General features: G+C 41.3%; 1 protein-coding gene across 1 annotated transcript in view; it reads left to right on the plus strand.

Annotated features, from left to right (window-relative positions):
* dlgap2a (discs, large (Drosophila) homolog-associated protein 2a) overlaps positions 1 to 14,221 on the plus strand; it is a 132,140-nt gene that overhangs the window by 72,969 nt on the left and 44,950 nt on the right. The window contains exon 4 of the mRNA XM_053435166.1: positions 11,460 to 11,674. Within this exon, the coding sequence (XP_053291141.1) occupies positions 11,460 to 11,674 (215 nt within the window). The remainder of the gene's footprint in view (positions 1 to 11,459; positions 11,675 to 14,221) is intronic.

Genomic DNA, 14,221 nt, shown 5'->3' on the forward strand with positions numbered 1-14,221 from the left:
TGCCACTTGATTGGGGTAATTCACAAGCTGCCAAACAATTTAGTTTATTTAAATTGGAGGATGTGCTGAGAGCAGAAGATGGTTATTTAAAGGTTATTTCTCAAACATGTTTTATTGTATTAGTTGAAATTCTCTCCAAGTCTAAATAGCAGACCTATATATAAAGTTGTCTGGGGGAAAAAAAGAGTCTATGCCTGTGATAAACATGACCACTCATTTCATTCACTCGTGTGCGCTCTCCCTGCCATGCTGTCATGGCCCATGACGGGAGTCTTCACTAGCCGGAGAGACATTCACCGCTGACCCAGTGACGATAGCTAGAGTTTAGAAAGGGTGTCATGAAAAAGTCTTCCTGTAGTGGTTGTCAGGCTGTAAGCATTCACGTGTTTTTGGGGTGTGGCTTTGAGGAGAGGGCCGAGGGGACGTATTCGTTGCATATTTTCAGAGTGTCGCCTGCTCTTGCTAGCTATTCCACGATTGTAAATCCTAGCTTTAATAACGACATGCAGTTGAAGGGATGTTAAAAATAAATTGTCTCCGAATCCCTACAGTGATTAAGGGTTCAACATAAAGGTACAACGTCCTCGTTAACGTTATTCCCATATTGAACATAAGCCGTTTATTGTACAACACAAACCGGTCTTTTTCTACATGTGTCGTTGATCGAGGAAGAGGAGCTGCTTATCACAGCTGAACAACTGATTGATCTGAAATGGCTTTGTTTGTCTCTGTGTATGACAATGTCAACCTGTCCTGTGGCTCAGCGTGTCGCTCGCAGCAGAGAGAACTTTCACAGCAGGACGAATCAATCAACTCCATACAGTGAATGGTCTGCATTCGAAGGGAAGAGTCAGCAGTGGGAGGATAGAAGATGAAGAGATAAATGCCGATTTTTTTACCCCGTTGTTTGCATCGATTTTACATAGGTTTTAACTCTGGAAAAGAAAGATTATCATTTAGCTCAGGCCCTATCATCAGGCTCTGCATGAGACCCCTCCCGTAACACCGCGGGGATCAATTCAAAATGAGTCAGCGTGTTTCACAGGTTTTTTATATGCATGCTGAAGGGTATACTGTGTGGGAAAAGGAAAGAAAGCATGCCCGAAAAATCGAAAAATTGCAAATCCAAGCAGCGAGAGAAATTGACTTTGGAACAAGGCTGCTCAGTACACAACAATGTGGTATGTGATAGCATCATGTTCGTACCGCCTGTGGCCAAAATAAAGTGAGCACTTCAGCACATTGGGAAAGGGGCACTCTAAGCAGAGAGTGTGTTTTATGGATTATAGGCTGTTGTAATCAGAAAGCCAATCAAATCAGTCAATGGAGCTAAAGTGAGCAAAGTTTATGTCGGCCAAATATATATAAGGTTGCTATTTTTAGACGTGCTGCTATTAAACATAACTGATGGTCGTTTTCAACCGGACAGGCACATTTTTTACAATCCCTCTGAGTGTCTACCAATGAGACAGCCACAGTGTTTGGTGCCACCCCTCCACCCGTCCCTTTCTTCCATTTGGTCATTCAGCTGAGGTAGTGTCCAAGTCATTGCACTATAAACACTTCTAAAAATACCCTCCGCTCCCGCTTCCTGCCGCAGGGCTATATTTAGCCGGCCGTTATCAATCCAATCCATGCAGGGTGACACGTCTTCGCTCCCCGGAGGAGAATCAATGCCCTTTTCGGAGAGAGCGGGGAAGATGTATCGAAGAGGAGAGGGGCGGGGGAAAGTTCGAGATGCATACATCTGAGGGCCGTTCCTCTGTGCAAGCACTGAGATCCTCCAGGAAGCAAAGAGAGGGGAGGGAAACACCGAAAAAAGGATGGCTATTTTTGCTCCCCCACGGCTAATGTTGTTGCTCATCAGCAGGAGCAGTCAGGCTGAGAGATAGAGCCAATAGTCAGGGAATGGTGCGCACACCGAGGGGTCACATTGAGAAGTTTTTTGCTTTCTGCCGCGGCTGATTAGGATTTAGCCCACGACTGTCTTCACTGTACTGAATGTGTCTCCATGTATGAATGTGTGAGATGGGGTGTTTTTTTTCTTTTTATCATTCACCAGATGGTTTGATGACGTGCCAGTCACCATGTTTGCGTCCTTGGTTGATGACAAAGGGAGGGAAAACATCTTTCTGAAGTGTCTTAGATGAATGAGAACACAAACAGACAGATGTGCGGTGTCTGTATGTTAATGCTTGAGCTTCCAGTAGGTGTGTGTGACACTACTCTTTGGGTGAGAAGTGGGTTATGGTGCGTGTGTACGCATCAGAGATTGATTATCTGGACATTGGGGGAGACAGAGATAGATTCATTTTGGCTGCTCTTTCTCTGAAATTGGCCACAATTAGCCCTCCTGAAGACACACACAAACACACACGCATCTTTTGCTATTCCTTTATGAGTATGGTCACAAACTTGGTTAACAAACATGCAATGTTATATGTCTTTTACACCAAAGTTAGCAGGTAGCGATTTGAAGCCTTTACCATTGCTAGTGTAGGGGTTTGCACTTCTGAAGTGGAAAACACGACAGACAACTGAAATCACTATAGAGACCAGTGACAATGTTATGGTGGTTATAGTTTCATACCTTTTACTTCAGCTCCTCTTTTAAACTTTGCAGTGACGGAACACTGTGTTGCATCTTGCATGATACAAAGAGGAAGAATCGCTGCTTTGTAAAAGGTGCAAGCGCGTTCACCTGCATGTCATGTTTAACATCACAGTCTATCAGAGCCGGGGCAATTCAAAACAATATCAGTTATTTGACCCGGGAGTGAATGCCGATTGTATCCATTTCGATAACAGACAAAAGCCAGATGTTAGTGGTTGGAATTTGATTGTACGTGTGTCCGCCATCTCTCTGTTGCTCGTTCACACACTGATGTACACCTGGACCGACGTTAGAGTTGCTATCTGTGCCACCTTCCTTCTGCCCAAACCGGTAACTTCCCAGCACAATAACTTAGTCCTACTGAAAGCTCTCAGACCTGTTTAATAAGTCAGCCGCTCCAGCAAACGCTACTCTGTTCTCTCCTAGCGCACAGTAACCATTCTACAGAGGGAGGATTAGCCTATGATGGTTTTGCTGATGGGGCATTGCGGAGGGATTTAATATGCCAGTTAATTGCCATGATGGCTTGCCAAAGGTGAAGCTTGAGAAGCACAAATGCTGATGATTAAAACACAAAAGTGAAGTGCAAAGCAGCAGAAACAAAACTGGAACTGTGACGGAAAGCTACTGTAACCTCCGAACATACACACATCCACACAGGGGTTTCCTTACTTTTTCATGAAGAGGTTTCCAGATAGATATCAGGCCATGAACCATTACCCAAGATTTTGTACGATTTTGTCCCCGGATCAGACAGCAGCTTGTAGGTAAATGTTACTCGTCTGTTGCCCGAGGCGACAGGGTGGCTCCATGGTTACCACCGTGTCGGCAAGCATCTGCTCTTCTGTTTTGTTATTGACCTGTTGTTATCTAAATCCCAAAGTTTCATTTCAGTCTTCAAGGACATTGTCAGGCCAATTTATGTAGCAATTAAAAGTCTACGGTTCAGCACATTTTTGCTACTGCTTCTCAAAGACAAATCAATGATAATAGCAAAAGAATCCTTGGGGGTTTAATACCAATATTTGCTGCTTTATCAGCATTTTCTTTCTTCTAACATAGGGAGGTATAGTCATTTGGTGCAAACTATAAATTTGACCTTGTAGTTTATCATCTGTCTTGAATCCTCCCTTTTCCCCCAACATTTTTGAAGACTTTTATTGACCTTTTAAAAGAGTTTTGATTCGTGGATACGTCTTTAACTTTTGATTTACTTCCATGAAACTCTGTGTTGAATTGGTGGAAGTTTTTGAACCTCACATCATTTGGTGTCCTGTGTTAAGAGAATGCGGAGGTATTGAATAGAGGAATACTTTATGTACATTATTACATTCACGTTCATTTATTCTAAGAATTTCTTTCTTTTAATATCTTCTCCTCTGTGTATCATATGTGCTTATATTTCACTTTATGACTAAATCTTTAGTCTCCCATAGGAACCTATTTCCTTAAGAGTCTACAGTTCGCTGTACCCTGTTTACATTCTGACTAGTTTCTTTTATCACACAAGTCACAAACAATGATGGATAATCTCTATTAACAGCTATCTACATATCAATGCAGATAAAATAAAAAGTTGATAGCCGATACATTTCGGTCAGTGTGTTCTGCCATTTTTGCTCTTCACACAGACTGTTTACCTGTAGGCGACCAGAGCCTGCTCAAATGTGATTTGTCAAATTAGAAACAATGTTTGCGCCACCAAAATATGTCCCAATTAATGCAAATGTTCCTTGTCTGCAGTTTGTTTTGCAAACCCTTAAATGGTCAGACATGAATCAGAGTAGCAAGATATAGATAAAGAGTCACATCCTTTACACTGATGAAAATGTACTAAGCAAACAGTTATTTTTGTCCCGCTAAGACTGCACACCTTGGATGTAGCCAGCAAGTGTGGATTGTCACAGATGCTGTCAGGGATTGTTATCTAAAGGAAGTTTGCACGAGAAGATTTGTTCTGAACTGTATTAAGTCAACAGATAATTGGGTTGTGCAGATAGGAAACATCGGCAATGAAATAACTCTGTGAATGTGTGAGCTGTGTGTTGTGGAGGTGTTAAAGGTGCAAAAATAGGATGACGCAGAGTTGCTGCCAGCTGAAGGGAGACAGGCCGAGCGGAGCACATGAGCGAGCTTTTGTTATGATGAGCTGACAGCCCTCCACTGTCAGCCATATGCCAGCTTGACAAGGATAGCCCTCAAGGCAGAGGGAGGTGATTTGTTATTAATATTATCCTGCCAATGGTCAACCAGTGATGTACCACCCATGACAGCCAACTGACTGTCTTTCCTGTTATAAGCAAACCACGTCCTTTTCCTCTGCGTTTTTTTCCTCCTGCTACTTCATGGGAGAACTCCATGTGTTGCCAAGCCTTCTGGGAGATCTGTTTTCTCCAGTCGGTCTGGTCAGGCTGTGGCTGGACACGTCCAATCTGCTTGCTCTTCGCAGAGTGGAGAAAGACAATATGGAGATCTATCCAAGCTCCTTGTTAAGAAACCTTACCCTGGCCACTTATTCTAAAATCTCTGTTCTTGGTCACCATCCAAATTTAATTTGGGTAAAATGAAGATTTACTAGTAAATCAAAAGCAGTAGTTTAAAACTCCTCACTCTGTAGAACCACTTTGGCTAATTGTTTGTTGCTATATCACTAGGGTCACATAAATGCATGTCTGACACATCTCTCACTGCCTCTCTGTCTTTGTCTTTGTCTCTATTTCTGTGTTAATGGGCGACTACGATTTAACATGTCCCCAACAAGTAGGATATGCCATTAATTCAACAACTCAGTTAAATGAACGATCAAATATGTGGTGAATGTAGGACAGAGGGATTAGTGACAGTGTGGTTATTGTTTAGGCTTAAGTGTTAAATTGCACTTTGATGGTATCCAGTTTAGTTGAACTTCAGATGATCCCAAGAGTATGTTTGCATTTTCACATTTTGATAATCTTAAATGTCGGTGAAGATCTGGTGTCAATGAGGGTAAGACAGACTTTTGGTGTGTTTGGTCGACTGCAGAGCAAGTGAAGAAACTATCTTTGCTGCAATGGATTTCTTAATATCATTGTTCAGTGTCAAAAAAATGGTAGAACCACTGGAAAGATCCAACAGACATATCTGATCTAAATTCACCCAGTTATCCACAGGAATAAGGGAACCACGCCACCAAAATTCAAGCACTCAACATTTAACCCATGTTATTGGGATGGATCTAGTGATGACTATGTCAGCCAGTTCCCTGATTCACCACTTTGGTCCACACTGAAATATCTTAAGAGCTGTTGAATAAACAACATTTACATATTTTACAGACATTCATGGTGTCCTGAGGATGAATCCTAATGGATTTAGTGATGCTAACTTTTCCTATAATTTCACCATGTGGATGATATTTGTGGTGAAGATCGACCTCAGCTATATTTTCTTTTTAGTGCTTATTAGCAAATGTTGGAATAGCTGAAAAAGTATTAAACTAAGGTATTTCAACAACAGCATTTGGAGCTTGTCAATATGCTCAAGTTAGCATTTAGCTCAAAACACTGCAGGGCCTGAGCCTCACAGAGCCATTATCATAGCTGTTAGACACTTGGGAATTGAGACTATATGGATGTCTGACCCGAGCCTGATGCGACTTATCGATACCAACAGGTCGGTCCGAGATCGGACAACAATTTTGAAACGATATTCATGTTCTGTCTCGTTGGCTGGGCTAGCTGCTCCATTAAATACACTGCAAGTGCCTGTAATCTGACCAGAAAAATCAACAACGCATGTTTGGCTGCGGCATTTTTCTCTCTGGCTTGGACGGTTTAGAAGGAAAACTGTGGCCTGAGCTATATTCCAAATTAAAACAGATATTTCAATGATCCCCAGACCTCGCATTTGTTTAATATGACAGTAGGATATGTCGATTTTTCACACCCTAAAGTTCATGATTGTTTTCGTGTCCTTCTATTGTCCTTCTAGAATTGAGTGTCACCATAATGTGTCACAACCATGAAAACATAATGACCATACAGTCTTCTAGATGCATTTCAGGGCGTATATATGCGTGAAAGAGTGTATGAGAGGTGAAGGGTGGTTGGTGGGCGTGTGTGATCAGTCAGTTGTCTGTCAGGTAAAATATGTGTATTCAGCCTCCCCTGTGAGGCAGAGAGAGGAGACGCAGAGAGAGAAAGAGAAAATAAAGGAAAACAGCACCAGTTCTGTCATACACAGCTCATCCATGCAATATTGTGGGATGAAAATGAGGGGCTGGAGCCTGTTGGGTGGGATTAGCAATGACTGTAGCTTGAGGAGCTCTCAAACTCTCCCTTTCCCTCTCTCTCAGCCACTTCTCCATCTTTCTGCAATAGATCCCTTCCATCCTTCTTCTCTCTATCTCTCTCTGTCTATACAACTCTATTTCTTGACTTAATAGCAGTGACTTATGTTTCTTAGAGGGAGAAGCGCTGTGTATAGATGTAGCTGCAGAGTTAATCAATGAAATGCACTGCTGCACTGCAGGAGCATGAGCTGGTGCCTACACACACACACACACACAGCACACACGACTTCTTGCAGAGTCCGAGAAGTAAAGGTAACAACAATGCTATCTGAGGTTAAATGTTGAAGTCCTAAAGTAGCTGTGTAAAGAAGATGCCGGTTGTGGTAATACCCCAGTTTGCAACAAGAATACTCTCATCATACCATTTGAAATAAAGAATTCCCCCCAAGTCATATCTGTTCTTTACTAAGCAGAATCTAGTTTATTAAAAGGTCAGAACCATCAAAACGTCCCTGTAAAAAACGTAGAATGGTTTAATGGCAGTGAGCCTGCGGGTGCATTATAACCTTTGAACCCCACGTCTTCCCTCAGAGGGATTTTTAGCTCAAGATCTATTTTGGATCTTTATTCAGGGTTCTACTTAACTCTATAACAGTCTTAAACTGTATGATGCACAGTGAGTCTCTCCACGTCCTCCCATAATACAAACATTTACCAAAAGTAGCCAAGATACGATTGCTGCCGTCATACATCTTAACATCGTTTGGAGTCAGAGTCTGCACAGTAGGGATTTAGTTGTGGAACTTTGGTACTGAGATCCCGCTGATACATACGCTCAACCAATCACAGGTCGGTCTCAGCTGTCGATCATTTTGTTTCACCCTTTTTAATAGTCTCGAATATCTAATTAAAACCAAACTCAACATGTCCTTGGACTTGTTAGTTTGGGGTCTTGTCCCATCTGACAACATGGAGGACGTTGATGATCTGAACTGCAGCCAGCCACCGGGGGGCGATCCAGACTCTTTAGCTACACAGGATTATGTTCTACAGCTGATCTGTGTGTGAAGCACTTTTAACCGCCAGAACCTGCTTGAAAGGTGCTACACAGTTCAATTTGATTGGCCGATTGATTGACGGTGAAACCCCAAGTTGAAAAGTGTCCATACTGCTTAGCATGCTGGGACACCATGGTGTGTTTCCACAGCTGTCAATACAATCTAAATTTTTTGTAATCTTCACTGGGAGAAACCCTGCAATCTTTCCGGTTTATCAACCAATCCAAATTAAACAAACCTCACCACAGCTTGCGCCTGTCCTCCGGCGTTCCGTTCATTAATTAGACGTCTAAAAATACCAAACCCCTCCAAGGTTTAATTAACCCATCGACTCAATTTGGTAGCTGCTGCATAGCCTGTCTTTGCAGGGGAGATGAATGACTGTTATCTGGATGTGTTTGAGTGTGTTTGCATCGGCTGGGATAAGAATCCTTGTATGTGTCTGTGCGTGTTCTGGATAGAAGCCGACACAATGAGCTTGGTTGTGCTTAATTCATTCGTGAACGTCTTTGTCTTTTTCTGCAAGAGCATGTGTTCGAGTATGATTTTTGCTGTAGAAGCGTTTTTGTGCCACATACGTATCGACCATCACCTCAGCTTTTCACTGAGATCTGCTCCTGAGCTGAGAGGACACACTATAATCCCCAATCAGTCATGCCCCCCGCCCCCCCCTCCATCCTAACTTAAAATCATACATGAAACATGAGAGTCAAAGGCTGCTTCGATCTCTTCAATTAAAAAAGAGTGTTGTAATGAAGCCATAACTGATCAATTATTTTGAGTCGTACTGATTTGACGTGACACTTGTTAGCATAGTAATTGTGGGTGGTCATGTGCTAATGGAAGAGGTCAGTAGAATTAGTGTCACGTGGAAATGAGTGGATACAATTAACAGATGCTTTAAGAGCTGTTAATGAATGAATGAGACATCAGTGTCACAAGTCTGACTAATTTCCTTTTTCAAACATTTCCTGTTTGAAAAGATCAGCAGCTTTTCTTTGCCTTCACGCCGGCCATAGCCAGCAGCTGGAGATATCATGTTTTCAATTTGTCCCTCCGTCTCACTCTTGTGAACATGATATCTCAAGAACACCTTACGAGAATTTCTTCGAATTTCGTGCAAACTTTTACTTGGAGTCAAGGATGAACTGATTAGAATTTAGTGTTCAAAGGTATTAGTCACTGGGACCTCACAAAACACGGTTGTGTTCTGGTGAATACATCATCTCAGGAACACCTTGAAGGAATTCCTTTAAATTTGGTAGCAATGTTCACTTTGTGATTGGAATTTGGTGGTCGAAAATAGAAGGGCGACGTCATAGTAGCCTCATCCAGCACAAAAATTTACTTCGACTTATGAATTACCTGATTACGAATTGGAGATCAAAAGTCAATGTCACTGTGAGCTCACAAAACCCTTTTATGCCTCGTAAATGTGTTATGTTTAATTATGTTTACGACGACATGAGAAGATCCTTTCAACCTTGACACGAATGTTCACTTAGACAATCAAATGAACTGATTAGATTTCATTTATCAGACGGTCAAAGGTCATGGTGAAAAAAAAATAATTGTAGACTGATACCGCACTGGTTGGAGGAGGCATTAAACTACAACGTGGTAATTCTAGTTTACTTTCACATTTCAGTCGGGATTTTTCCCATGAGCTGACATTTGTCTCAGAGAGTAATTAGAGTCACGAGTTTGACGCAGTAATGACATTTGGATGCAACCTATCTCCTCCTGACATTTGCCACAGCCAGTCAACTGCCACCAGTTCACTGTGAACCTGTGAATAATGACTGACTCACTCATTTACTGGTACAATAACGTGCCGAAAGAAAAACACAGAATCCGTTTTATCCATATAATCTCACAGTTATGCTGGGTTTTAATAATTAATGGTTATTGTGGGGAGTGGGGGTTTACAACTCGTCTTGACGGCATGAATTGCTTTAAAGTCAACGAAATATGGACCTGAGTCAGATTTAACTTAATGAAATCCAGGGCTGGGTGGACTGGCACCGTGCCGAGGCTGGCCCCTCTGCCAGAATGTTAAAGTGACGGATGGCTACAGCATTGGAGAAACCTTCAACTTCCACATAGAGTTTAATGATTACTGACAATGTCATATTTTGTGAGTGCAGCCCATTGACCATGTAAATTAGTGTCTAAACTACTAAAGCTAAACTTAAGGTTCTGACCATTGCACACGGTCAACAGAGTTCAACAAGGTAAATCTGGACGGGAGGAAACAGAGAAGGAGACGTAGGGGGCGTCTGTAGTGGATCCTTGCTCTAGTGTATTTGTGTGTGTGTTTGTGAGTACTTCTATCTTTGTGAGGACCATTTTTAGCATAGACATTACTGAGTGAGAACATTTCAATAGGCATCACTCTTTCCAAGGGATGTTAGAGGGTTAAGACTTGCTTTGAGGGTTAGGGAAAATCAAGTCTCTATAATGTAATTCATTACATTTTAAGGTAAAGATAGGTTTTAAGGTTAGGTTCAGTTTAAGGTGTGATGTAATTCAATGTTGTGTGTTGTGTGCATTGTATATAACACACTTGAACAATCATCATCAGCTTATTTCGTGAACCCACCAGATTTTAATAAGAGCACAACCATCACTGAAACAGACACATGTTGTTGAGTGGCAAGTGCCATAATGGATTGTGTGTGATCTGCTTGAAATTGAATCTAATAGTTTGACGAAAGCATTTAAGACCACCATGGCCGTTAACCTACATTTAATACTGTGCTGCCAGATTGCCTGTACAGATGCTCTGTTTTTTTAATCCCAACCTTGTTGCTGCTTGTGCAGTGTGAAATATTCACTCCATATGCAGAGGAGAATGACAGGCAGCAAGTGCAAGTTCTCACTCTGAATGGGATTATGGTGATGATAACGTCTGTATACTCATTTACCTGCTTTAACGAATGGAAGAAAATTGAGGCATGTAGGCAGCCTGGCTTGATTTGAAGGAAGGTTTCCACACGGGATAGATACCACATGCTGAGCAACGTTAGCTCCTCTTTCCTGAGATTTAATTTGAACAGAATATCAGTCAAGGTTTTGTGGAAGCTGTGTGACCAGTTTGACGTGTGTTTCTTGATCAGGAAACAACACCTGTGTCGCTCAGTGGATGGGAAGTGATTTCCTAGAAAAGAAAATTGCAGTTTTTTTGGGGTGAAACGAATATACTCTACATTAAAAACTAATAATCTTAATATATCGATTTCATACTTGACACCCGATCTGGTGTTTTCAGCAGTATCAAAGGCAGTTCCAATGATGGTATCGTTATCGCAGTGTGTTAATAGCATGTTGTAGCAAAGGAAACAGATAAGACCTTCTGTGAAGTAATTCTATCTCCTATAAAAATGCTTCCCCTATGCCATCAAAAGTATAAACACAACTTCTACTCTGATATCATCCTCGTCATTTTGTCACATATGTTGTATACACCTGCAGAAACCAGTATGTGTTTGTCCTTGTCCCTCGCTGTTCCACACAGGTCCCCCAGGATGAGTGGGCGGGTTACCCTGGCGGCGGGAAGGATGACGAGATCCCCTGTCGTCGGATGCGGAGCAGCAGCTACGTTAAAGCCATGGGGGACGAGGAGAGCGGCGAGTCGGATTCCAGCCCCAAGACTTCGCCTCAGAAGCTGGTGCGGCCAGACGCCCTGGTCAAGGCCATCATCAGGCCCAGGGAACTGCTGGATTCACAGAGGTACCACACACTCAACCTAAAGCTTCCACAATAGTTCATAGTGTTTGGCTCTTTATTAGGTTTCTGTTATTTTTAGCCTGTTCTTGTTTGTGTATTTGCATCGGCTCTGGTGTAGATGCAGCGAAGCAAACAGTTATGCATTTGATAGTTTGGGGATTATATCATTTGACAGTTTTATTTGTTTATATTATATAATAAAACATAGTGCAGCTTATTTATTGGTTTTAACCACAGATATAAATATATATAAATAGACGACATCGCAGCTTGGCCCATAGCAAAATAATCTGGATTGCTACCTGGTGGCTGGCTGCAGTATAAGTCATTAAGCCTGACCCCTCCATGTTAGTTGAGGGGACAGGTACCATATGATTTGAAAACAGGGTGAAACGATATGATTGGCAGTTGAGACTGACTCGGGATTGGTCAAGCATGTGTATCCCTAGGACCTCAATACCGCGGCTCCACTTTGTGATCTCTATTGGGCAGACTGTGACTTCATATGATGTCGAAAGCAAAAGATGGCGGCGCCTGTATGCCAGATAATTTACCTTAATTGTTTGTAAGTGACAGGAAGTGGAGACGCATGGAGACTTTAATTGACGTTTCAAGTCTTGATACTACCACTTAGTGGTGCAAAATACGAGGCCTTTCAAATTCTACATTTAAGTAAGTTTTAATTAAATGATTCTTCCTTAGGGAGGAGATAGTCTGCTTCTTATACAACTGTTTTAATTTTTTGAAATATCCACAAATATCCCAGATTAAAATAATGTATAAAGGATTTGATTTGGTGAAATTATCTCAGTACATTGGGATTCCTGCATTACTTCTAAGACATATTTATTTCTGTATTATTGTTGTCAACGATGCACCTTTCTAGAGTTTATACCTGTTGCTGTTCTGAGCGAGACCACGCTTGTTGTTTATTTGCTAATTTACATTCCCTCCAGCAGTGTTGGCAGTTCTCTTGTTGTCTGGGCCCACCGCTGCAGCAGTGTCAAACACTTGATAGCTGAACTCTGTTCTCATTAAAATCCCTTTATGTATAGTCATATCAGTGTCTTCGACTGTAAGAAAGTGTTGTAGCGCGTTCTTCTGGGATGTGTCCTATTAAACGCAGAGGAAATACAGGGCTTTTGTTTTTGGTAGCTTGGCGGTGGAGGAAAATGCTCATAAGAGGATTACACGATGAAACAAGCTGGAGACAATGTCACGAGAAAATAAACACGAGAAACTATGTTATGGAGAGATGGGAGAGGAGTTGCTTTGATTACAGCGTTAACAAATCCAGTAGATTAGAATGAAATTAGATAACAGTGGAGTCGGATCAATGAAGAAGAGTGATGAAGCCTCACCTGCGGTAATGTTGTAGCTGAGAGAGAATTAAGTAACCGCATTTCTCCAAGAGGGATTTACTCTGCTGTGCTATCATCAACATAAATATGAAAATGATCTGCCTATCTTAATATTCATACACGAACGTAATTATAGCTGAAACAAGATACAGGGGTGATACACTGCCGAGGTTACTGTAAAGCTGGTATAGGACAGAGGAGGATTCCCTTGTCTATTCTGTTCCTTTTCCTGTGTGTTGCAAGTTCTAATAATCATCTACCTTCTTAACCTTCTGTGGCACCTCACGTCCTATCTCCATCTTTACTTCATCCATTTCTTGCCCAGTTCATTTCCAAAAAGAATGACAGTTACAGGAATACAATTACAAATATTCCTCGCCCTGAAACCATTTGTTCAGCAGTTGTTAGATGTTGATTTTTCAATTATGAATCCGTAAGTGAAACAATTTCCATGTTGCTTATCGTTTTATTTTACTGCCTATTGTGGTTTTCAAATTATATTGTTAAAGTATATATTTTAAAACATTGCATTGTGCACGGACAGATTCATCTTTACAGAGTCATTTTTTCAAGGTGGCAACAGAAGAAAGCTAATTCATATCCGCTTCCCATTCAAACAGACTTTTTCCTCTTTGTTAGCAGCAGAATGTAAAAACAGTAATTACAGCTGAGGTAGTGATTTTAATAATGTGGTGATTTAAAAATATATTTATATTCCAGACCTGCTCTTTTAAAATACAACCTTCCTTATGCTCTGATTTGTCAGCTGCGTATGTTGAGTGAATTATTAGATAACATGTTATTTGCTTGTCACATGTGCTTTTGGTTAAAGTTTTTACAGAGCATGAACAACCAAGAGCTTGTTTTTGTGTTGATCAAAGCCGTTCGATAAAAAGCAAACCGATATCTACTTATTAATAGTTTGACCTAAAGTTTAAGAGGAATATGATTTCAGAATTGGTTGTGGGCCCTGCTTAATTCACCCGTTTTGTTTCCGAACAGTTCAAATCAGTTTTCCTCACCACAATCTACACAAGAGACTAAAATGTTTCTCATTTTTGGAAGTTGTTGTACATGACAACAGTGAGAATCAATGTTCAGGTCAAGTCAGATTTATTTAGATTTTACATTAAGAAAACAGGAGTTGAACCAGTGCTCAAAGGAAAAGAAACACAAGTATGAGGAAAAG

This window comes from Pleuronectes platessa, chromosome 11 (assembly GCF_947347685.1).
Source record: "Pleuronectes platessa chromosome 11, fPlePla1.1, whole genome shotgun sequence".
NCBI lineage: Eukaryota > Metazoa > Chordata > Actinopteri > Pleuronectiformes > Pleuronectidae > Pleuronectes > Pleuronectes platessa.